This window comes from Bos grunniens, chromosome 5 (genome assembly GCF_055505025.1).
Source record: "Bos grunniens cultivar Pamir isolate PY7600 chromosome 5, Bosgru_T2T1.0, whole genome shotgun sequence".
NCBI lineage: Eukaryota > Metazoa > Chordata > Mammalia > Artiodactyla > Bovidae > Bos > Bos grunniens.
Window position 1 is genome coordinate 50,046,022 of NC_141169.1, and position 26,053 is coordinate 50,072,074.

A 26,053-nucleotide genomic window follows, 5' to 3' on the forward strand; every position below is an offset into this window, starting at 1 on the left:
AGGCTCCCATTTGGAGAACCTACAACACTTTTTTTTTTTTTTTGCTTTCAAGGATCAAAAATTAGCTTTCTTGAATGCACCATTAGGACTAGAAATAGAAGCAGACATCTATTCAGAACTTGTGTGGCAGGTTTTGATCTAGATGTGCTATTTCCATCAACATGCTTAATAATTATTAATGATATAATAACTTTTAATTTAGATTAACTTCCTTGCAGTATAATTCACACGTGCACACACACACACCCATCCCCTGAGAGTTTTAAACTATTAAGCTAGATTATACACATTTTGATAGTGAAAAAGAATGGAAGTATCAGTTTAAGGAAAAAGAGATGACTGAAATGTACTAGGCCCTACATTTTGTAAAGTTCTTAATCAGATACCCACAGTCATTTCTGCATCAGTTAAAGGAAGATGTGGTGGTGGCTCTTCTATCATATCATCATATTATGCTGGATTACCTACCAGACAAAGGGTAAACGTTAAGCTCTTATATAACATGCAGAGCCACATGGGTGTCAAAAAGCTCTAAGTTTTGAGTCCGCTGCAAGATGAGACACTGAAGGAAGAGCGTCTGCTCACCTCGTTCCCAGCGGCACTCCCAGACCTCCCCCAGGTGCAGGCTAGGAAAGTGAGAGCTGGGCTCTGCAGGAGCCAGGTATCCTCTTCCCTCCACCCCGTCCTAGGACTCCTCATATTCCAGCCAGGCAGGACCAGACGGAAATGCAGTGGTACACAGAAGGTGCTTTAAAATCTTACCTTAATGCTTGACTAAAATATGCTGTATAAACTGACCCAAAGAAATAAAATGGTCCATTGACTTTTTAAATTTTCTGTGAGAAGGGGAATGTATTTGATTATTCTTTTTTTGCTTATTCTAAGGTATTTTAATTCCACAAGCAAATTGAGATTCACTGATAAGAGCTCCTTTTTTTTTTAAAAAAAAAAAGCTAAGCATTCTCCATCTCTCTTTAGAAAACGTCTCCAAACCCAAATGCCTATAGAGCAAAACTGGATTATAAAATGTTCATGGCTTTTAATATCTCATCTTCAAATTGCTTTCTCTTAATTTTCTCTCAGAAAACCATGTTAAGTAACTTTTTAAAGGTTTTAAGAGCTTTTTTTTTTCCTCCCTACTTGAGAGAGGCTCCATTTTACTAACAGAAAAAAATGTATTCAAATGAAGCATTAGCCTCAGATATCTTACCTCGCCCCTGGCTCCAGAGCAACTTGGATTTCCGATTCTTTGAGCAGGTTAGTGACCTGGGGAACCAGTAAAAGAGCCGGGCTATTCTTCTGAATGTCTTGTTAAAGTCACTTTTGATGGCCATAGCCAGTACTATTGAGTGCTTCAGAACAGCCCTCCACGAGAGCGTGGATGAGGAAAACACAGTAACACCCGCATGTGACACTTTAGCTGTGAACTCTCTCTCAGCCAATATGTCTGGGGACCACCTGTCAGCCCTAAATCCCCTTCCTCTGTCATTCCTTCGGTCTGTCCTTTGGACCTTAGCCCTCATAACTAGAAACTGTATTAATAGATGTTCTTTCTAAAGAAAGAGTTTTAAGCTTCAGAAACTCTAACCTAATGCAACACTTGATAATTTTTAAGTATAGACACCACCCCTGCCCCACCTCCTCCAAAGAATTACAATTACTTTCTCACAGGGACAAAGTCACCAGTATCCACTAACACAGCATCCAACAGAATTGGCAACGGCAGTCTGCAGGACTTGCTGGTGTTTAACAAGCTACTTCTAAAAGCCATAGCCTTGATCCCATTTGTTTTGCACATTTTTTTATCGGAAAAATGAAATGTATTTTAAACCTTGGCAGGAATCTATCGCAGAAAGAATGAATTTGACTGATTCTTACAAGTCAAGAAGTGTATAAAAGATAAACACACATCATCAGTCCTGGAACTACATCTAACAACTGATCTTTGTGCATTCTGTTTATGTCAAAAGAAATAAACTTATTCATACATTAGTCCTTAAAACAGCCTGATGTAACGTTTGGACAGTGCTTTTTTTATGTGACACGCTACATTTTTGGAGCTGACTTATACACACCCACAAAAGGAAACTATTTTATTACCAGTTTCTGTTTCCAAGTCAGATGTTTTTGTTTCCTACTCTACTTCCATGAGTTCTTATGAATTTGCTTAGGAGTCTGCTTATAAGTGACAATTGGGGGAGAAAATCCAATTAAAACCATAGTGTAAGACTTTCTGATACTCTCCTCTTCCTAAAAATAGGATGCAGGCTGGTGGATCTTGCCCAAAATGACAGCATTAAGACTTCTTTATGTTTTCAGTGTCTGCCCCCGCACATTTTAAATGTTTGAGTAACTGTAACTTTTCTACAGCACTTCCTCAGAGACAAAAAGTACAAGGTGAAAAATGCCCTTCTGAGTGGAGTCAGTTCAAAGATAAAAAGACTAGCTCTTGTTGTGGCTGTGATTCTGATGGGACAATAAAAGTTCTGACATTTCAGTTGAGACTGTTTATACCTACTGATAATTTGTAATTCCTTTCTTAATTCCAAATAACAAACCTCTTTCAGCACAGAACACCACAAAAAGCAAACTTCATCGCTTAAAGAAACCCCAGAAAAACAAACAAAAACACATTCTGGATAACTTACTGATGTAGGTATTATATTTTTTAAAGGAATATTTTGAGGAAAAGATCTTTTATATCTAATAAGAGACACTCTGACAGTGTTAACAAGGGCTATAAGCCACTTACACAGTATTTGGTCATTTCCAAAATAATGGAAATGGGAGCTTTAGAAGATATGATGGGATTATTTTCCACATTTCTTCCTTAACCTCTAATTTCTTTATTTACTAAAAGATATCCCTATTTTCCCCACATAATTTACATTCACTTATTTCATTTTTGACTATTTCTTCTATTAGAACCATAATCTCTTTTTTACATTAAGAATTAAATCCTACCTCACACCTGTCAGAGTGGCTATCATGAAAAAGAACACAAATAACACACGTTGGTGAGGATGTGGAGAAAGGAAACCCCTGTACACTGCTGGTGGGAATGTAAACTGATCAGTCACTGCGGAAAACCAAAGCAGAACTAAAAGTAGAACTATCATATGACAGCAAGCTACCCTGAGGTACACATCCAAAAAACCCCCAAACACTAACTTGAAGAGAGATGTGCACCCCAACACTCACAGCTGTATTATTTACAGTTGCCAAGATACAGAAGCAACCTAAGTGTTCACCGAGAGACGAATGGATAAAGATGTGGTGTATACATACATAATGGACTACTACTCAATCATAAGGAAAGAATGAAAGTTTACCATTTGCAACAATGTGGATGGACTTGGAGGGTATTATGCTTATGACTGAAATAAGTCAGAAAAAGACAGATACAGTACAATATCACTTTTATGTGGACTCTAAAAAATACAACAAATTAGTGAATATAGTAAGAAAAGAAATAGAGTCACAGATAAAGAGAACAAACTAGTGCTTATCAGTGTGGAGAGAGAAGCAGAGTGGGGCAAAATACGGTAGGGGATGAAGAGCTACAAACTACTGTGTATAAAATAAGCTAAACGTATATACTGTACAACAAGGAATATAGCCACTACTTTATGACTACACATGGAATATAACCTTTAAAACTGTGAATCACTATATTGTACATCTGTAACATATAATATTGTATATTACTGTACATCAACTTAAAAAAACTACCAAAAAAAAAAAAGAAGAGTTAAATCCACCAACTCTTTCACTTGTTACATTTAATATTTTTAATCTCCGTCTTTTGGAAATATATCCAAATACTGAAAAAAAAAAAAAGCTACTAAACTAGAGATGTAACTTATTTTAAAGCTAATTTTACTTACATAGTAACTCTGAAAATTTGGTTAGCAGAGCAGTCACTATGCATTTATTGACATAAGGTGTTTTGAATGAAGATGCATTCTTGAGAGTAGTCTATTGAAAGCAAGTGTGCTTGATTTACATGCTGCTGTAATGAGGAACAGAACAGTAAGTCTTAACCAATTATTAGCGTGGATAAGAACTGATCTTACCAGGACAACTTACACAAGTTATACAAATACAGTCCCCACAGCAAGGGTTTGTTTATTGATGTTCTTTTCTAGAGGTGCTTGAATAAAAATGAAAATTTCCAATATATTAACTGACCATATAACTTAGGTAAAATTATTACTTAGTATTCAGTGACATAAACTTTTAAACTACACAATTAAAGACATTCATGTTAGATGGTCAAATGGAAAATTAAAATTATAAGAGATTAAACACCCCCTTGCCCCACACATTCTCTGACTAAACAATTTTTGATGGTGATAACTGTCACAATCAAAGTAATGTCATTTACCCATGTATTTATTTCTATAATGTGTACATGTGACACTTAAAATTCCCTACCACAATAAATATCAATTTGAGATTTCAAATAACATCCTAATCCGTTTTCAGTTTTCCAGTGTCCATAGTAGCCAAAATTTATTTACTCTTTAAAACATGGTCTCTTCATGATATACAGGTTGTACACGATCATACTTCAATCATCTAAGAAATGAGAAACCAAAACCAAAACCTAATCCTTCTGGGATAAAATAATTTCGTATTGAGCACAATTCTTTTGTCTAGAACCTTGGGTACATTTTTCAAAGAGAAGGCTCTCTTTTGGATTTGTACAGCGTATGTTTATGAAAGAACTTCTACTAAATTTGGAATCAATGGTTTAGAAGAGACACAGAATTGTCCCTCGTCCAATTTCTAAGGCTAATTGACCATTACCATCCACATTATTTTTCAAAAGATAACTTTTGTTTCTCAAACTGTTGTACACAGAAAAATACAAACTGTTACATTAAAATCGAGAAATTTATTGATATTTCTTCATGAAATAGTAAGCAGAATTAAAGTAAAGAAGAAATGTACAGCCTAAAACAGTTGAAATGATCCTAAAATTTTTATGACAATTATACATTTATGGCCAAAATAAAAAATGAACAGTTTTTAATAATTCATCACTTCAAAAATTTTGCTCAGTAATTTACCTGAAATTAAACAGATAGGAGGATAACTGGGATAATGCCACTTTATCCTTCTCAAAAAAACTGAGATCTTAGTACAACAGTGGTTCGGCTCAGCTCTCCACTCACAGAAGCTATCTCACCATTCTGTCACTTACAAACGTGTCAACAATCAGCCTTTACTGATTGTAAGGATGCCAATTTTGGTTCCACTTAAAAAATGTTTTCAGCAGGCAGTCGGAGATACATGACTTAGTTGGCCTTACTCAGAAAAGTCGACCATCAGTATCTCAGAATATCAGTCATGGCTTTCTTCTAAGTGCTAACTGAGGTCAAATGTCCTCATATAATTACGAATGTTAAAAGGTAAAATTACATCTTAACAGCAGCCAAAAATTTATATATTTTTATGTATTTACAATATTATACATATTTACATGACCACATCAAATAGTGAAATATAGAAACAAGAGACCACCTATACAGGCATTCATTTAATGCCTCGACATTATTTTCTTGTGCAAACTGAAACTTGCCTCGAACTTCTTATAAAGCTAAAGACAGTCGACATTGCGAAGGCCACCGTCCATGGTTAATGAGCCAAACCTAAAACACAAAAGAAGAAAAGGCAATCTCACAAGATTCATTTATTTGACCTCTAACATTTTAAAGAATATAAAATACTTCTTAGATGAACAAACTATTCTTTTTAAAGAGTTAACCAACTATAATTTGCTCTATTTTGAAAATAGAGCAAAATACACTTGCTCTAATTTGAAACACAGTGGTATTATTATAAATATTTGAAAAAATACAACTCAATGGCTTGGGAAGACTTCTTAAGAGAAAACGAGGAGTGACATAATCTAGAAAGCATTAGGAAGAGTTGGGTAATTTCTTTGGTTGGGTAATTTCTTTGGGATGGGATTTATAAACAAAGATATGGAGCTGGGAGTCAGGGACAGTGTGGAATGGAATCCTGCTAGAACAGAATGTTATTTGGAGGAATAAAATTGGGTGATTAGGCTGGCATCAGACTATTATATTCTCTGAATTCAGTACAAATTTATATTTGACTTTTTAGGTAGCAGGAATTTATGTGGTATGATTAGATCAGCATTTGGGAAGATTAGTTTGCAGAGGAGAAGGGCTGGTCAGGCATACAGGTAGGAGATGATGGCCATGGCTCACGAGGGAGGGAAGGAGATCTAAACGAGGCCGATGAGGGCAACAGGGGACAGTTTGAAGGAAGACTACCAAACATGATGAAAGGAAGCAAAAAAAAGAGCTAGTGTCTAGAACAATTTATGTTCATGGAAGGAGAAGAAAGGGGAAGAGGAGGAGGAAATTACAGGGGAAACTGAGTTGGGAAGGATGACAAGTGATTTTAGATACAAAAAAATCTGAAGTGACAGGTATCTATGTGGAGACAGTGCACAAGACTTGGTTTCTATTACTTGTTCTGGCACAAATCCTTAAGTGGTCACTCAAATATTTAAGTTATGATTCTGCCAGGTCTGGTTACCCATGAATTGTCAAGCCAGCACATAAAGCATGACTTATTGGACATGCTTTGGGAAGTGGGGATTTTCTTTCACAAAACAGAAGTGATTCAATATATCAATAAAATTTTGTTAAAAAATTTTAATAATCTTTTCTACTTGCTAATCTTCAGCCTTTCTGGATAAATTTAGAATTTAGCTAAAGTTGTGAAGAAACTAGTTTGAATAAATTTATGAAGTTATAAAGAGATAATTTCTATGTAGATGCTATAAACCAATAGGAAAAGACTTTAAAACCTAACAGGCAATTCACAGAAAAAAAAAAAAAGAAGAAACATATAAAAAGATGTTTGATATCACTATTAACTGAAGAAATGCAAACTAAGATAAGATACCAACATCTACTAAACAAACTGGCACTTGAAAAAGTGGTAACATTCAACGGGATAATAAGCAAGTCTTTCAGAGAACAAACTAACAAAGCTTATCAAAATTTAAATGTGCATAACCTTAGACCCAACAATTCCATATCTAGAAACCTCAAGAAATCAACCCTTCAAAAATTCTTACACAAGCACATGAAGAGATATATGAACATTTATGTTCACTGAAACATGGTTTGTAATTGTGAAAAATTAGAAACAATTTAAATGCCCAATAAATAGGGATGCACTAAATAGATATGGTAGATGAATACGCTAGAATACCAGGCAGCCGCTGAAAATGAGAAAACTAAAGCTATAGGTATGGATATGAAAAAGTGCTCTTGATATATAGCCTTAAGTGAAAAAAGACTAAACCAGTGTGAACAGAATGATTCCATTCTTATAAAATACACATGCACAACAAACTATTGTTTACTTCTATGGGGGTGGAGAAGTATGAGACAGTAGATGAAGACTTTTATTTCAATTTTTACAATCACATACGGCTAAAAGTTGATTTACCGATTCATTAAATTCATTAAGAAGGCCGATGATATCACAGAAGTGTCTGATAACTTTCTGCATGTAGCTCAAATATCATGTGATTTCCTGACATTTAATCTTTTCAAGCCTTAGGAAGCTGTGTGGTCTTTTATTTGAGAGAACAGGGTTAGTAGGGGGAAGATGATGTGAGGAGATAGGAGGCTGGGTTCCAGCTCCAGTTCATCTTCTCAGGTATGAACGTCAGCATCTGTGGAACACTGACAAATCTGCTAGACTCTGGAATGCAAGGCTGGAATGCATGCTTAGTGAGGTCATACAGCATGAAAGTGCTCTTCAAGTATGCAAAACACCACATAAACATGATGTCCTTGCATTAACATCTTGGTGGTGAGACGACTCTGGAGAAACACCTAAGGGCTGGAAAAAGAAGGCTTTTCCTTCATGAGCCAAATATGACTTCACTTCTCTGAGAAACACAGACAAGGAATCTGAGAAAAATAGCCAACAAAGTGGCTTTATTGGCTCTATATGTTTTCCAACTTTTTCTCCTTGATCTATTAGGATTCTGGAGATAAGCAGACACTCAGCTCCTCCAATAACTCAATGAACAGATGATGCTCACGTGCAAGGAGGTGTGCAGAGGGTTCTGTGAGTTACACTATCAGAGTGCTGCCATCTGCTAAGCAAATCTGATTTCAGAACTGAAAATGATGATTCCAATGAGAAAATGTTTGGAAAAATAATATGCAAAAGATTTTTGTTTTCACTGACTGATTCAAAGAATTCTATTAGGTTGCTGCAAAATTGCGGTTTTACACTGTTGAAATTTGCCATTTGATACTGGAATACATTCTTAAATAAATGTGGTTACGTTGTCAGACATCATATTAATGTGCATGTCTCACCTTACATGTTTTTGCTAATGACTTATTACTTGCTGTTTATTTTATATTTATTTTAGACTATGGAAATGATGTTAGACAAAAAGCAAATTTGAGTTATTTTCTTATTTGAGTTCAAAATGGGTCATAAAGCAGAGCAGACAACTTGCAACATAAGTTGCACATTTGGCCCAGGAACTGCTAGTGAACCTACAGTGCAGTGGTGGTTCAACAAGTTTTGAAAGGAGATGAGAACCTTGAAAATGAGAAGCGTGGTGGTCGGCCATTGGAAGTTGACAATGACCAACTGAGAGGATCATCAAAGCTGATCCTCTTACAAATACACCAGAAGCTGCCAAAGAACTCAACCTCAACCATTCTATGGTCATTCGGCATCTGAAGCAAACTGGAAAGGTGAAAAACCTCGAGAAGTCGGTACCTCATGTGCATGCGAACTCAGTCACTTCAGTTGTGTCTGACTCTTTGAGACTCCATGGACTGGAGCCCACCAGGTTCCTCTGTCCATGGGATTTTCCAATCAAGAATACTAGAGTGGGTTGCCATGCCCTCTTCTAGGTGATCTTCCTAACCCAGGGGGTTCTAAGACATCTCTTAAGTCTCCTGCATTGGCAGGCAGGTGACTAATGAGCTGACCACAAATCAAAAAAAATTGTCGTTTTGAAGTGTCATCTTCTCTTAATCTATGCAACAACAAACCATTTCTCAATTGGTTGTGATGTGGGATGAAAAATGGATTTTATATAAACAACCAGCGATGACCAGGTCTGTGTTTGGACCAAGAAGAAGCTCCAAAGCACTTGCCAAAGCCAAACTTACACCCAAAAAAAGTCATGGTCACTGTCTCGTGGTCTGCTGCCCAACTGATCATTACAGCTTTCTGAATCCTGGCGAAGCCATTACATCTGAGAGAAGTGTGTTCAGCAAATCAATGAGATGCACAGAAAACTGCAACACCTGCAGCCAGCACTGGTTAACAGAAAGGGCCCAATTCTTCTCCACGACAATGCCCAACAGCATGTCACACAATCAACATTTAAAAGCTGAACAAATTGGGCTATGAAGTTTTGCCTCATCCACCATATTCACCTGACCTCTTGCCAACCGACTACCACTTCTTCAAGCATCTAGACAACTTTTTGCAGGGAAAATGCTACCAGTAGGAAGCAGAAAATTCTTTCCAAGGGTTCGTCAAATCCCGAAGCATGGATTTGTATGCTATAGGAATAAACACACTTATCTCTCATTGGTAAATATTTGTTGATTTTAATGGTGCCTATCTTGCCTGGAAAATCCCATGGACAGAGGAGCCTGGAAGGCTGCAGTCCATGAGGTCGCTGAGGGTCAGACACGACTAAGCGACTTCACTTTCACTTTTCACTTTCATGCATTGGAGAAGGAAATGGCAACCCACTCCAGTGTTCTTGCCTGGAGAATCCCAGGGACAAGGGATGGGCTACCATCTATGGGGTCACACAGAGTCGAACACGACTGAAGTGACTTCGCAGTAGCAGCAGCATTTTGACTAACATGGAAAAGGCAATGGCAACCCACTCCAGGACTCCTGCCTGGAAAATCCCATGGACAGAGGAGCCTGGTAGGCTGCAGTCCATGGGGTCGCTAAGAGTCGGACATGACGGAGCGACTTCACTTTCACTTTTCACTTTCATGCATTAGAGAAGGAAATGGCACCACTCCAGTACTCTTGCCTGGAGAATCCCAGGGACAGGGTAGCCTGGTGGGCTGCCATCTATGGGGTCACACAGACTTGGACACGACTGAAGCGACTTAGCAGCAGCAGCATTTTGACTAATAAAGATGTGTTTGAGCCTAGTTATGATTTAACATTCATGACCCAAAACTGCAATTACATTTGCACCAAATCTAGTATTAACCAGCGCTTCTATAAAATGAAATCAATCATAATTATTTCTTTATCCAAAAAATCCCAAACATTAAAAGGTATCATGAAATTCACAAAACCTAAGGGTTCTAACTTAATACTCCTTTCTCACTGCTTAACCTATTGATACAGGAAGACAGATACAAGTATAGATATGTATGTATGCACTCAATTGCATAATCACCAGGCAGAATGATTTTTTAATTACTCACCTTTCTAAAATATGATTATTTTCAGCAAGTTCTTTAACTACCCCTTCCATTTCTTCCTTTAATTTCTTCATACTATATTCAAAATAAAAATGAAAGTATCTCTGCTTAAAAAAAGTAAGCAAATGTTCTACGATTATATTTACAGTATGTTTAGTTCTCTAGATTGATCTAAGCCATTAAATAACATTAGCAAATGTATTCCTAACAAATATAAAACATTTCAAAATAAAAGAGCAAGTAAAACAAAATAAAAACAAATAGAAACATTACAGTTACCAAATAATAAATTTCTTACCCAAGAGTCATTTCTACTAATGTGTTAGAACATGGATAAATTGGGGTCATGGTATGTTTGATTCCACTGGAGGCTGCGAACATTTTCTGTGGCAAAGTTTCTTGTAACTAAAACATCAAAAACAAAAAAACCACATCAATCACAGAACAGAATACTTACTACAGATCTTGGAACAAATATTACAGGTTTTAATAAGCCTATTATAACTTTATGCTGTAATTTCAAAACTATCAATAATACTTAAACTAAAACTCTTTTTAAAAAAATTTTAGATGATAAAAAATGATTAGATGTTTTATAATTAAAAACATCTAAGTTCTTGAAACTTGGCTCCAAATATGTATCACATGGACTCCCCTGGTGGTCCACTGGTTAACAATCCATTGTGCAGTGCAGGGGACATGGGATTGATTTCTGGTTGGGGAACTAATAATCCCACCTGCTGTGGAGCAACCATAGCTACTGAGCCCGCTCACTCTAGAGTCTGCACCACAACTGGAGAACCCGAGTGCCAGAACTAGAGAGTGTGTTCACCACAACGGAAGAGCCCCTGCGACAACGGAGACGAGACACAGGCACACAAACAGGCGCGCCAGCTGCTCAGTCGTGTCCAACTCTCTGCCACCCCATGGACTGTACTGCCGGGCTCCTCTGTCCATGGGAGTCTCCAGGCAAGAATACTGGAGCGGGCTGCCCATGCCCTTCTCCAGGGGAGCCTCCTGACTGAGGGACAGAACCTGGGTCTCCTGCATTGCAAGCAGATTCTTTCCTGTCTGAGCCACCAGGGAAGACTAAATAAATAAATAAATATCTTTAAAAATGATTTAAATGGTAAATGTTATACTATGTACATTAAAAAAATACATATCACAAATGAGCAAGTGGAGCTGAATACAGGCATATTATATCCTATTTCTCTCTTTTTAATCATTATCAGATTTAAACTGAGAAGAATTTTAATTTTCCCTAATAGGAAAAAGGCTTTTTTTCTAGATAATTTTGAAGCTATACCTCATTAGTATATTCTTGATACTTTGATACTTCTTCTTCAATATCAAAACACTGATTAGTTAGGGATAATAACTGTTTCCTAAGGTGAAGCATCTTTCTGAAAACCAAAAAGAATCGATTAATAAGCAGTCTAAGGAAATATTACCCTTACTTAAAATGTGTAATATAGATTAGATTGTATATTGTGCAGTCAACCACTAATCGCCCCCCAAAAAGTTTACTTACCTCATCCATTCTTCTGACTTATCCAAGAAAGCCTCATACTTTTTAACACATTCATCCGTAAAGTGGGTCATAGCTTTTGTTGCATGATAATACAGTTTTTGCCTGTAATTTAGAAATGATCAGGGGCTTAAAGCAATGTCACTGTCTCTATTTCCAATATTAAAGAGTCTTAAAATATATGAAATTTATTTCCTGTAACGACTGTTGTGGGTTTAGGATATTTACAGTAGAAAGCGCCTAAGGTTTCTAAGACAGACATTTTAGCAGCAAGAGAAGAAAAAGAAGGTTCATAGGGGAGAACAGTCAAAATCTATTTACTGAATGAGGTTAGAGGTGGTTAGGTGTGCCCTCACCTATGTTCTCTATTATCTGTCCTTCTGTAATCAGAGCCCAGGAGGCGGAAGAAGACTGTCCCCCTTATTCTCCTATCTCTGTAACCTCTGAACCAGGGAGCCAGGTGAGTAGGCCTCAAATATGTGCACATTCAGTAACAGTTCTATATAAAGCCAATATCAAGATGTATTTTTTATTGTGATTAATCACAACTTTAAGAAGAATCTCATTAACAATATAACCAAAAATAATTATTAAACATAATCTGAGAGGAAGGAGAGGGTGAGATGAATGGAGAGAGTAGCATGGAAGCATATAAACTAACACATAAAACAGATAGCCAATGGAAATTTGCTATGATTCAGGGAACTCAAACTGAGGCTGTCACAACCTAGAGGGGTGGGAAAAGGTGGGAGACGGGAGGTGGGAGGGAGGTTTAAGAGGGAGGAGACATATGTACACCTATGGCTAATTCATGCTGATGTATGGCAGAAATCAAACCAATACTGTAAAGCAATCATCAATTAAAACAAATAAATATAATTAAAAAACCATAATCTGGACACTTACTTATCAAATTTGTGGATTTGTTCTTCATTATAAGCTAGTCCTAAAAATAAAAATATATATTACTTTTATAAATGTAGAATCATAAAATCACATGCAACTGTTTTCTGAGATTATTACTTCAAAAAGCCTAAGAGTTTAAAGCAGCTGTTACAAATTTGTGACCCATGGGTAGATATAACCCACAAATTTTTTTATTTGGTCTATATACTGCTAACATTAAAAAAAATTAATTGTCAACATTTAAAAATCAGGATATTTCTAGTAAAGTCTATTTCTAGCTTCTCTTGAGATCTAGGAAGACTGGAAAAACAATTAGGTGAATCTGAGTACTGGCTCTCCCCTTCTGATGGGGGCAGGGTTGGCGAGGGGCTCCTCTCTACTTCCCCTCAGTCTCTATTGGCAAATCTCATTCCTTTCTTTTACATGCATTGCCACTAGAGGTTTTAGAGACCATGATCCCTGACTTGAAATACTCAAAAGGTTGAATTTTTAATACATTCAACCTCTTGCCTTACAGAAATCAAGTCTCTGAAATAAATCACTTTATGTAGACATCTTTATTACATATAGCAAATAATTCAACTGAATTACAACCAGTAGGACTGACTCATTAGAGTAACAAATGGGAAATTTTACTTACTACGTTCTGCTTTGTCTTTTTTGAACTGATAGTAAATCTCTGTGATGCAATTTAACAGGACCTGTAGCTTTTCTACACTGTTTTAGGAAGAAAAATCCAAATAAATTAATTGAGTCTATGTGAAAAAGAACATTTAATAATAAGAGCAGAAACTACCAATGCACTTATAACCTACTGTCTATCTTTGGGATGAGTGCCTTCTTGATGGGTCCATGTATCGGCAAGCAATCCACCTGGAGACAATTTGCTTTCAATATCCTGGAGACTGGTTTCTATTGTTCCCTGAGAACTGGAAAGCTAAATAAAACCAAAGTGTTTAGATCCAGATTACCAAAAATCAGATACGAAAATCACAATGCCAATGAGCTGAATGTCTGAATAGTATTTCTTTTGTAGATTACCTCAAAGTCAGAATAATTATTTTTACCTTTAAATGCAAGGACAGTTTCTTAGGTAGTATTCAGTATGATAATGATAATTATCATATGACAATATGTAATTAAACATGAGTATGAATACATTTTATAAACACTGCTTACATCAAATATTCTTTTTCAAAAACACACACAAAATACTTGTAATCATTCAGTTAAGCTTCTGTTTCTTTAGTTACAAAGTATGGTTAGTACTCTATCTCATGAAAATCAAACAGGAGAACTATTAGCATAACCCCAGGTATAAATGTAGGTATGCAAAATTGTTTAGAGATTAAAAAAAGGAAGTCCTCATAAAAACAAAAAATGCAAAGAAACTTCATCTAAGACCCTGTTCATTTTAAGCTTAATAAATTTATCACTTATCTACCAAAGATCTGAGTATAACTTACAAAGAAAAGATGGTTAGACTTAAAGGATAAATATATTTGAATATTTTAAATGTCCTGATACATATTATTGTTTTTCGAAGTTTTAAGTGATGGTTTAGGCAGCTACTAGCAACAAACAAACGTGCCCTTTTCACCCTACTCTGTTAGCACTGGCATTATACAGTTTTACTTATTTGCCTGCTTGCTTACTGTGCTGCATGCTTTGTGGGATCTTAGTTACGGCACCAGGGATTGAACCCGTAACTCTCATCAGTGAAAGCATGGAGTCCTAACCACTGAACTGCCAGAGAATTCCCGGTGTATCATTTTAGACGGCACAAGCCAGCCCATAACATCACTCACAGCAAGGAAAAGGAGATAAAGCCTTAAGCCAGTTCAGGACAGGGAGTAAGAACTGAATATTTCACAAACACCCATAACTCGAGGAGTGCAGGGATTTTGGTCATCGTGGCTATTCTGCTGCCTGGAACAGGTCTGGCCCAGAGTTATGTGTGTGCTCATTTGTTTAAATGGGCAGAGAAATAAATGAACACAGAGTGAAAAGAGACAGGAAAAGACTGAGGTAAGGTTGGAGAGAAGGGATAATTTTTAAAGCCTTGTTAATTTGAAAGACAAAATGGTATCTTACTGTTATCCTAATAGGCAATTTTCTATTACTATCAGGGTTGAACTTTTTACCCCAAGAGTTTCACTTAGATCTACTCATTTTTAAATCATTTATAAATGTTCTATGTCTATTTACTGCAGATTTAATGTTTTCCTTATGCATTTGTTAGGGAAAAAATTCCCTGGTGGCTCAGTCGGTAAAGAGTCTGCCTGCAATGCGGGAGACCCAGGTTCAATCCCTGGGTTGGGAAGATCCCCTGGAGAAGGAAATGGCAACCTACTCCAGTATTCTTGCCTGGAAAATCCCATGGATGGAGGAACCTGCTAGGCTATAGTCCACAGGTTCACAAAGAGTCAGACATGACTAACTTCACTTTATGCATTTCTATGAGCTGTGTTTATTTAAAAAAAAAAACAACAACAGAAAAAGCCTCTTTATCTCATTTTCTCAATCTATTTGTTTTTTAACATTTTTTTTTTCATTTAACATATAGGGATCTTGGGAATTCCATGGCAGTCCAGTAATTAGGACTCCATGCTTTCACTGCCAGTGGCCAGGGTTCAATCCCTGGTCAGGGAACTAAGAACCCACAAGCCAAGTGGAGCAGACCAAAGGAAAAAAAAAGATTTTAAATTCTTATATAGCCAAACTCATATCTTGCTTTTCATGCTTTATATCTTTCTTAACACTAATGTTAAGAATGTGTTACCTTATAGTTCTAAAATATGGAAAATAGTTTATGGACAAAGTTTTTTTTTACAGCACAAAAGTGTGTGAAATAGCAAGCAACCTGAAGGACCAACATTAGGGGGGTAATAAATAAAACTAATAATAAATCAATTGGCTGTAATATTATTAAATGTCTATTTAAAAAGTAGTGGGACTTCCGGGCAGTCCAGCAGTTAAGACTCTGTGCTTCCAATGCAGTTTGTGTGGGTCTGATCCCTGGTTGGGGAACTAAGATCCCACATGCTGAAGTACAGTCAAAAACAGTAAAAAGTACTATTACCAACAAAAAAACACCTGGAAAATGCCTTTACTATAATGTCATACAAAAAATAAAAAAAACTGTATATACATAGGGAAAAAAATCATTTAATAATATATATAAAAAGACAACCAAACAGTGATTGACAAAATTTTAGCACCATCAGAATCATTTGGAGAGCTTGCAACACTGACTGCTGGGCCCTACCATCAGTTTCTGATTCAACAGGTGGGGCCCCAAAATGTGCATTTCTAACAAGTTCTCATGTGAGGTGAGGCTGCTATTTCAAGAATTACTCTGAGAATCAGAGTAACTGAATCAGAGTAACTGAACAGAACTTTTAATAATCATTTTTGATTGGTATGTATATACATAACCTTTTCTAACTTATATATCTTACTTTTATGGTGGGAAAAAATTTTGAGGTCTCCATTAGGGAAGGAGCCACAACAACTCAACATGTATGAGGAAAAACACTGAAATCTAGTGAAAAACAAATGGCCTGAAGTTAAAGCCCTGACTTTGTAAGACTCCATGAATATTTTAACCATCCATGCTTTGTTTCTCCTACGAAATCTAAATCCTCACAAAAATGTCATAAAAATGAGAAACATTTTGGACTCCATGAAAGAAAACATGCAATTTCAATTCAAAGTGCTGAAATGACAGCGGCACTTGAAAGTGCCGTGAGGTCTATGAGCTGGTAAGTCAAGCTCCAAAACAAAGGCAGAAAAAATAATAGAAAACGTTTACAACAATATGACTGCCTGTATTTTAATATGGACAGATACTGGGGAAAACTATTTCCCGTTTCTCTGACTTTTCATGTCTATTCTATAGAAACATTTTCCAAACGTTTTTGGTCATGACCTATAGAAAGAAATTCACTTTGTTTTAACCCAGTATCATTAAAGCGTAAACAGTAAAACTGAACAGAAAGTTTCATGGACTAGTAATATCCTTATATGTGATGCATTGTGACATTTTCTACTCTATTTCATTTTTAAAACATTGCTGGTTGCAACGCCATTAAACTTTACAACTACTAATTGTTCATGGCTCATATTTTGAAAACCATTATTTCAGATCTAAAACTGAGGAAAAGAAATAACTAAAAATCAGCCTAAGCTTGGAAAGAGAAAAGGAGTATAACAGCAAGTTCTAAAATTTCTAACATCCATTTCATGACAGAATACTTAAAATACTAAAAGCATGCAGGAGTATATACAGCATTTTTATTTATCTCATTTAATTGGTACAATAACCTGTGAGGTAGGCAGAGTACGAAACTACCCATTTTAAAGAAGAAAAAAGCAAGAATGCACAGAATTGAAGGCCTTGCTTAATTACGTAGCCAGGCAGGAATCACTGGGTAAACAGGGACTATCTGGGATTAGGAGTCATTTCACAATACCTAATTTCATGCTCTTCCACCACACATTTTAGTAAGAGATCCAGAGATTACTTGAAATGCTACTGCATTTTTCAGCAGAGATTTTGTCCTAATTTCTTTTTCAGTTATAGAAACAAATTATTGCCTTGAGAAACTCAAATCTTTCTTTCCTTACTTTTTATTTTAGAAAAGATTGGGTATTTTCCTAACTTGCATCTATTTCTAAACAAGTTTATACATTCTGCATGTCAAATTACATTTATGAACTTGCTTTAACTTCCACAAAAGCAACGCAAAAGCACTCTGAATTCTAAAGACAGAAAGGGAGAGAAGAGAAGAGAAGAGAGAGACAGAAATGGGCTTAAAGCAAAGAAGGCATTTGGAAATGTCATGAAGAACTTCACGGCAGTAAAGGGTATTTAAATAATTATGAATAGTTTTTTACAGTAGGAAAAGGCTACTATTTCTCCTGAGATCTTTAGGTACATCATCTCTCTAGGAAAGTTCATTTTTAATATTGTCATCAAAGGAATAGACTATGAACCTACAATTGTCATAACTTTGTAAACACTTACTCTCAACAGCTTGGTGTGTATGTCTGAAATTTCACCTAACTCTGCTGCTTCTAGGTTGATCTTCATCAACTTTTCATATCTGTACAAAAACAAGTACAGAAAAATTAAATGGGCATAGATTTTAAAAGATGTTTCATAAATTATATTTGACCTATTATCATAACGATTTAAGAATAGAATATTGAATGCAAAGCCTACAATCAACAATTTCAAGAAAACATGATGTCTCTATAAAAATGCAATTTTATATATTTGTATTTATAAATGTTCAGACTAAGAGATAAACTATAAAAGACAACTTTACTTCAGTCTTATGCCAGGATAGTCAAAATACTAGATTTCTGATTTAATGGAGGTCAGCAGTATATACAGGTTCAGTTATTATTTTTTCTACACAGTACAAGTAGTAGAGCCTAGGAACAGGGCAGTTTAAAATATCACTGTGTTTCAAAAGGCATTCTCAGGAATAAGTAAGAGTAAATTAAACAATAGTAAGTAAGAGTAAACAAAGTAACAGTAAGTAAGAGTAAACTAAAGAATAATAAGTAAGAGTCAATTAAATACTAATATAAGTAAGAATAAACTTATTAATATAGCGCTGAAGAATATGCTTTTGAACTGTGGTGTTGGAGAAGACTCTTGAGAGTCCCTTGGACTGCAAGGGGATCAAACCGATCAATTCTAAAGGAAATCAGTCCTGAATATTCATTGGAGGGACTGATGCTGAAGCTGAAGCTCCAATACTTTGGTCACCTGATGTAAAGAACTGACTTATTGGTAAAGACCCTGATAATGGGAAAAACTGAAGGCAGGAGAAGAAGGGGACAAGAGGATGAGATGGTTGGATGGCATCACCGCCTCGATGGACATGAGTCTGAGCAAGTTCTGGGAGTTGGTGATGGACAAGGAGGCCTGGCATGCTGCAGTCTATGGGGTTGCAAAGGGTTGACTGAGCGACTGAAGTGAAGAATAAATTGAAGAATAATCCCCAAATTCTAAAACTACTTTCAAAATACAGTTTTAGAATAACTTCCTACTTTCTTTGATTACAGGTTTTATATTTCCTATGCAGAGTTGTATGTTTAGCAGGTAAAAAATTGAAATGTTTCTAATTCAGATTCCTTTTCCTTTTCAAAGGGAAGGAGAAAATGCTACCAAAGAGATGGTATCATTTCTTACTGAGACAACTGGATATTTCTGCCCTTGTGAGGAAATGACTTAATCTAAGGTTGTCCCTTAACAGAAAGACTTGCATGGCATGCTATATCATGTTAACAATAACTAAACAAATTAAACAGAAATGGAATAATAGTTAACATTTTAACTATTATCAGTAAGATGGCAATCTACTCACACTTTCACAGTTTTTTCAATGTTTCTGATGCAGAAATCCAATGTGATCACAACTTCTGTCTTTTTGTGAACAGTTTCATTATAGTCATCTTTAACTAATTCTCTAAAAAATAATAATATTCTTATTAGTCTATCTAAGGAATTATTTATTTGCTGTTGTCTTTCACTAATTACACTGATGTACTACCTTCTGTTCACACAAACTTCTTAATAGTCTTGATATATTATGAAAGCCAATTACCTTTTTATTACTGAAAGCATCTCTGTAACACTTATCCAGGGCACAAACCATTACCAGGTCAATAATTTGGAAATCTAAGGCATTCAAATTACATTAAGGAATAAAAATTAATCTTCAACCACACAAATAAGCTGAACAACATTATATTTTATACCACCAGAATTAATTTTTACTGTTCATAGTAGACTACTGTCTGATTTATACTTTAAATCAATAAATATGATCTCTAAGGAAACACATAATGAGACAGTATATAACTGAAGAGCTTCTGATCTATATCAAGTCAGCAAACTAAGGCCTGATGCCTGTTTTTGCTAAAAAGAGTATTTATATTTTTAAAGTTTGTAAAAACAAAATGAAAACAAAGAAAACTTGTGGCCCATGAAGCCTAAAAGAGTTATTATTTGAAAAAATATGCCAACAGTGGTCTACATGAAAAACTATTTTCTTATAACTTATTGAACTAAAAACTAATAAGTAAAAAAATAAAAGGTTCATAGAGCTGTGACTTGGACAGAAAAGAGCAAGAGAAAACAAGAGCTGTTAGTAACAATGCTATGATACTGAATGAAGTCAACATTTAGATTTTCCCAGAAACCGTTTAGTAAAAATAAACAGGCTTCTTAATAGAAAGAGAAAAGCACAGGTTTACAAGTTGGGTATGTGAACACATAAAAAATATTTGAAGCATAAATGACAGGTTTAACATAAAGGTGACAGAAAAAAAAAAGAGGCTTATACTTTTTTCTTCTTAGAAAAAAACAGCAGACCAAGAATGATGAAACGCTTCCTGTATGTTTTTGTGAGAAGGGAAGGACAGGTGTGAGGTGGGTATACACAAACTGTCACAAGCATTAAAGCCCAGGAGCACACGAGTCCATCATTATGTGTCTATAAAATCCAAAAGCTTCAAATGACGTTGTATAGAACTAAAGGCATGGTTTTTAAGAGAGACCATTCATTCTCCACTTCTCTGAGGACATATATACTTATCCACAAAACATTTCTTAGGGTCATGGGACCATGGCAGTGAAAGCATGAGTCCTAACTACTGGACCACTGGGGAAGTCCCATTTTCTCCTGATCTGTTTTAAAATTTAAAATTTAATTTTTAAAAATTTTAAAATTCAGATACTATTTGTCCTGTCTTATATTTTGTAGGAATAAAATTAAAGGAAAAAAAAGCTGCTAAATATTTTGTAAACTAAATGTGAAACAAATGTACTATAGTAAAAATCATGCACGTGACCCTACCTAGTCTGAAGAGGTAAAGTACCCATGAAGAGATGATCAGTTATTTAGTGAGGTCTATGTGAAGATCAATTTTCAAATTTCAATCCATTACTTACATCAACCATCGTATCCCCTTTCTCACTAATTCCTGATAAAGCAGCAAGGTACTGGCAATTCTACAGGCATAACACACAACTCCTGTCATTGCCTAATGAAGAGATACAAAGTGTCAATATTTGGTGCTAAATTGTGGTATAGGGTAAGAAAAACTTTCACATAAAATTTTTCAAACATTCCTATTTTTATCATTAAAAACAGGATAAAGCTACTAGTTCCTAAAAGCTAAGGACAGATATAACTGCAATAAACATTTCATCCTTAATATAATAATGGTAAACATGCATTGTCTCAATGAAGAACATTTTCTTATGTGTTCAAGAAAAGATATAAAGAAGAGAGAACATGAGACAATTTGTAATGGATAACAATCTAAATGAATAATTTCCTAAGCTATACAGGTGTATATAAAGATACACTTTTTATTGCTTCCATTATTGATAATTTTAATTCAGATGTTTAGATAGTAATTTAATTAAATACTAACCTTAGCCATGCTGGCATCCCCATCTAAATCATAACGTGGATGTACTTTAGGGAGGGAAACTGAAATATGAAATAAAATAGTTAAAATCAGAAATAAAAAATGCATTATTTTAACCTTTATACATCAACCTCCAAATCAAACATTAACCTCTAAATTACCTTTAAATTAAACATTAGTGTTAAAAACTCTTTAATGTTCTTTCCCTGGTTTAAAAACAAACATGCTCATTCTTTAACAAATTACTACCTGAACTATTTCTAAGGAGTTTCACCTCTTTTTCTTAAATATATTCCAACATAACAAATTCAATGCTTTTCTTTAAATCTAAATCAAATCCCAAAGATCTAAATACAAATGTAAAATTTCAGGTAATTTTTTTTCACCATCAGAATTAATAATTTAAAAGATTCCAAAATATAGATCTAATTATTCTTAGATTCCAAAGCCTGGCAAAGGGTCCTATTCACCCTGAAAACAATAAACATTTGTTGAAATTTATGATACAAAAGGTTATTCTGAGGGTTAGTAAAATATTAAAAGCAGAGAGCTACAGTAAAACATGTATGACAAAGTATTTTACCATTTTATAAACAAAATATTTACTGTCAAATCTTGTTATCTATGAGGATTTTAAATTGTACTACTACTCATTTGATTAACTTACAAATTTTAATATTTATAAAAGTTCCACATTAATGTCATCATTAATCAACTTTATGAAGATGACAATCATTTTTATAGTTTTTTTTCCCTTGGGCTGCGCTGTGTGTCTTGTGGGATCTTATTTCCCCAACCAGAGACAGAACCCAGGCCCTCAGCAGTGAAAGTGTGGAGCTGTAACCACTGGACCACCAGGGAATTCCCAGTTCGTCGTTGTTTTTTAATGGCTAGTAAGAACAACAAGAAAAATCCCAACTTACTTTTTTCATATATCAATCCTATGGTACTCAGAGGTTCCCGGCTTACTACAAAGATAGGGTTTTCCTCAGAAGTTTTAGGGAAATGCTGTGCCAGTCTTCCAGGTTCTAGAACTAAACGTCGTCCTTCATATATAAGCTCTTGATTTGAAGAAATAATTTTGGTTTGTTTATATACTAGTTCATGAAATACAGTAGCACTGTGTGAGAAAAATCGAAAAGGACAACATAATTGGGATAAAATGAGAGGTAAAATCTTTTTTTTAAAACCAGTGCCACGACATCCATTTCTCAGTAAAACTTTAGATTGTGACCAGTCCACAGAAATGCTGCTTTGTTGATGTGGACACTATAAAGTCTACTAAACTGAAAATTCCACATGGTCTATCGGTATGGCAGTCAATTCCAAGACATTTTTATGTCTGGACACCTATATTGGATATGTGCAATTCACAGGAGTCTTAGTATTTCATAAATGGGAGCCAATACAGAAGACAGTTTGAGGTTACTGACTGGAGTCAGAACAGCTGGGCTCAAATTTCAGTTTGCTTGCTTACCACTTACTTACTACCTTAAACTACTTAACTTTTCTGTGCTGTGTTTCTTTATCCACAGAATGGGAGTAACAGTCCTCACCTCACAGAACTGTTGTGAGGACTACATGACAAATATATAAGGAATTGAGAACATCACTTACAACATGAGTATATAATATGTGTTAAATAAGCTAATAAAATCAGGTATTTTCAAAATGATGTTTTGGGGGAAAAGGTAGATTCTCCCTAAAAAGATCCATGAAAAAAAGAAACAAACCAACATTCCAGCAGCACTGTTGTGATTTTTCTCTGCCAAAAAGCCTCTGCTGTGATTTTTGGCTCGGGCTCAGGTGGGCTTTCTATGTACACATATACTCTTACAATGAAATAGTGGCCAACACCTAACTATGGTACATTTCTATTCAGGCTATTAAGCACCAAAATATAGATGATGATTAAATATATTTTAGACAGCATATTAAAAAGCAGAGACATTACTTTGCCAACAAAAGTCTACCTGGTCAAGGCTATGGTTTTTCCAGTAGTCATGTATGGATGTGAGAGTTGGACTATAAAGAAAGCTGAGTGCCAAAGAACTGATGCTTCTGAACTGTGGTGTTGGAGAAGACTCTTGAGAGCCCCTTGGACTGCAAGGAGATCCAACCAGTCCATCCTAAGAAGATCAGTCCTAGGTGTTCATTGGAAGGACTGATGCTGAAGCTGAAACTCCAATACTCTGGCCACCTGATGCGAAGAGCTGACTCATTTGAAAAGACCCTGATGCTGCAAAAGATTGAAGGCAGGAGGAGAAGGGGATGATAGAGGATGAGATGGCTGGATGGCATCACCGACTCAATGGACATGAAGTTGGGTAAACTCTGGGAGTTGGTGATGGACAGGGAGGCCTGGCGTGCTGCAATTCATGGGGTTGCAAAGAGTCGGACACGACTGAGCAATTGAACTGAACTGAACCTAATGTTATATTAATATTATTTTATTCATTCTATTTACATTATTTTCAATGTTTATAATATTGTAATGTTAGTTAGTGTTAGTCACTTAGTCGTGTCTGACTCTGCAACCCCAGAGACTAAAGCCCACCAGCCTCCTCTGTCTATGAAATTCTCCAGGCAAGAATACTAGAGTGGGTAGCCACTGCCTTCTCAAGGGGACCTTCCTGACCAGGGATCAAACCTGGGTCTCCTGCACTGCAGGCAGATTCTTTACCATCTGAACCACCAGGGAAGCCCCTTATTGGATACAGATATTAGACAAAATGTCTAAAGTTTTATTCCATCTAATTGATTTTATTCCTTAATAAATAACCAGTGAAAGTCTCTTTTTTAATTTCATGAGGCATCAAAACTGCTACCTGAGTCTTGTTAAAATAGAAACTAAGGCATATAGAATGGGTTTGTAATGCTTTCCACTTTCATTTAAAAAAAGCATTTTGAGATCACTGTAGGTTCATGTGCAATTGAAAGAAATTGTATAGAGAGACACTAAATACTCTTCACTCAGTTTACCCCCGGTGGTAACATCTTGCATAAGTATAGTACACTATTATAATCAGGACCTTGATACTGACATAATCCACCTATCTTATTCAGATTTCCCTAGTTCTACATGTAAAGGTGTGTGTGATTTAGTTATATGTAGTTTTATCACATGGGTAGATTTTTATCACGTAGGTATAATCTGTTTTTTTAAGATAAAAGGAATGGGTCTTTCCCCAGCACTCAAGGGCTTTAGGCCACATATGCAAATAATTACATGAACTATCTTTAAGACTTATGCTTTAATATTTTTAAGTGACAGGACAATACTCTTAATAAAACCTGGCTCATTTATTAGTAAATGCTAATTGTAGTTATGTGGTTAAGTAATTTGAAAGAAGGCACATAAAGGAAAATAGTCTTGTAAAATTTGTAGTTTAAGAACAAGTTAGCTTACTTGTAAATTTTAGAAAATTAATCTTTTTACTTTAAAGATAAGTGAAAAGTAATTTACTAAGTACCAAAACATTTTCTAACACTTTCTACCCAGAAATGGGTACATCTTTTCTTCACCTGATTTGTGAAGATACGTAACTATTATATAACATCATGATATAGGAAAAAATATAAAGAGGTACTTACGTATTATAGCCATGAATATAAACTTTATGAGCTGTCATTTGTTGTAGTGAAAAGACATGAACTATCATCCGGTGAAGTATATCACTAGTTTCTGCAAAAAACTGGTCAAAACCCCAACACTTTTCTTGATCTGCCTCAAGGATGTTTGCAAGAACAGGAGTAAGCAGAACTTGAAGACCCCTAAAATAGTATTGAAAAGAATTACATGAAGAATCTAAGTACAAAATCATAATATTTACCAACAAATCAAAGGAACTGTTATTACTATTATCAGATAAGATTAATTTAAAATTGTAAAAAATCTACCAACTTTTTGGAAAGCCAGGTAACCTTGATTTAATATTACTTGTCAATGAACCAGGGATTATGGTATTTTTATGTTGGCTTTTACATGTTATTTTCTTTGATTCTCTCCTTCCCTAGTTTCCTCACTTTTCCAAACATCCTAACATTGTATATACATGGCTATCCAGGTGAGATCAGTTGACTGGAACCCTGTGGTCATGAGGATAATGGTTTAACTTCAGGGTCATTAATGTCCTTTTAACATGTCACTCCAACACCTAATTTTTTATGCTGAATTCATATGCCTTTTGTAGCATACTTCTTCAAGAAGGAAAATCACTATAATCATTTAGCAATCAATTAATGCCAATTAAACTAAGAATAATCTTTGACTGTGTTAGTCGCTCAGTCTTGTCCGACTCTGTGACCCCATGGATTGTAGCCTGCCAGGCTCCTCTGTCCATAGAATTCTCCAGGTAAGAATACTGGAGTGGATTGCCATTTCCTTCTCCAGAGGATCTTCCTGACCCAGGGACTGAATCTGGGGTCTCCTGCATTGCAGGTGGACGCTTTACCGTCTGAGCTACTAGGGAAGCCTCCAATCTTTAACTAATAAACTTAAATATTAAAAAAAAAAAAATGAATGGAAAGAACTTAATTCTTTCTCATGCACTACCTGAATTTTAAAATATGTTTAAATAGACTCACTCATGGAATTTCAAGTCATCTTAAAAATATATTCTTGACTACATGACAATGAAATAATTATCTGTTAACAGTTTTTACG

The 26,053-nt window shown here is 35.4% G+C and overlaps 1 protein-coding gene and 1 long non-coding RNA gene across 3 annotated transcripts in view; both read right to left on the minus strand.

The window, feature by feature from the left end:
* Positions 1–863: 863 nt before the first annotated feature.
* On the minus strand, positions 864–4,012 carry LOC147371919 (uncharacterized). Its single transcript, XR_015163850.1, has 2 exons — positions 3,888–4,012; positions 864–1,266 (listed from the first exon to the last, which is right to left on the minus strand). It is a non-coding gene; the product is annotated as an uncharacterized LOC147371919 (long non-coding RNA).
* Positions 4,013–4,880: 868 nt separating this feature from the next.
* Positions 4,881–26,053, minus strand: part of TBK1 (TANK binding kinase 1) — a 44,048-nt gene continuing 22,875 nt past the window's right edge. For both annotated transcript variants that reach the window (XM_086400200.1, XM_086400201.1), the window contains 14 exons: positions 24,982–25,161; positions 22,311–22,507; positions 21,391–21,449; positions 20,903–20,994; positions 19,314–19,415; positions 17,960–18,038; positions 13,746–13,867; positions 13,571–13,647; positions 12,931–12,970; positions 12,028–12,129; positions 11,803–11,899; positions 10,792–10,898; positions 10,497–10,568; positions 4,881–5,657 (listed from right to left, as the gene is read on the minus strand). In XM_086400200.1, the coding sequence (XP_086256326.1) occupies positions 5,606–5,657; positions 10,497–10,568; positions 10,792–10,898; positions 11,803–11,899; positions 12,028–12,129; positions 12,931–12,970; positions 13,571–13,647; positions 13,746–13,867; positions 17,960–18,038; positions 19,314–19,415; positions 20,903–20,994; positions 21,391–21,449; positions 22,311–22,507; positions 24,982–25,161 (1,378 nt within the window). In that variant the 3' untranslated portion in view covers positions 4,881–5,605. The remainder of the gene's footprint in view (positions 5,658–10,496; positions 10,569–10,791; positions 10,899–11,802; positions 11,900–12,027; positions 12,130–12,930; positions 12,971–13,570; positions 13,648–13,745; positions 13,868–17,959; positions 18,039–19,313; positions 19,416–20,902; positions 20,995–21,390; positions 21,450–22,310; positions 22,508–24,981; positions 25,162–26,053) is intronic.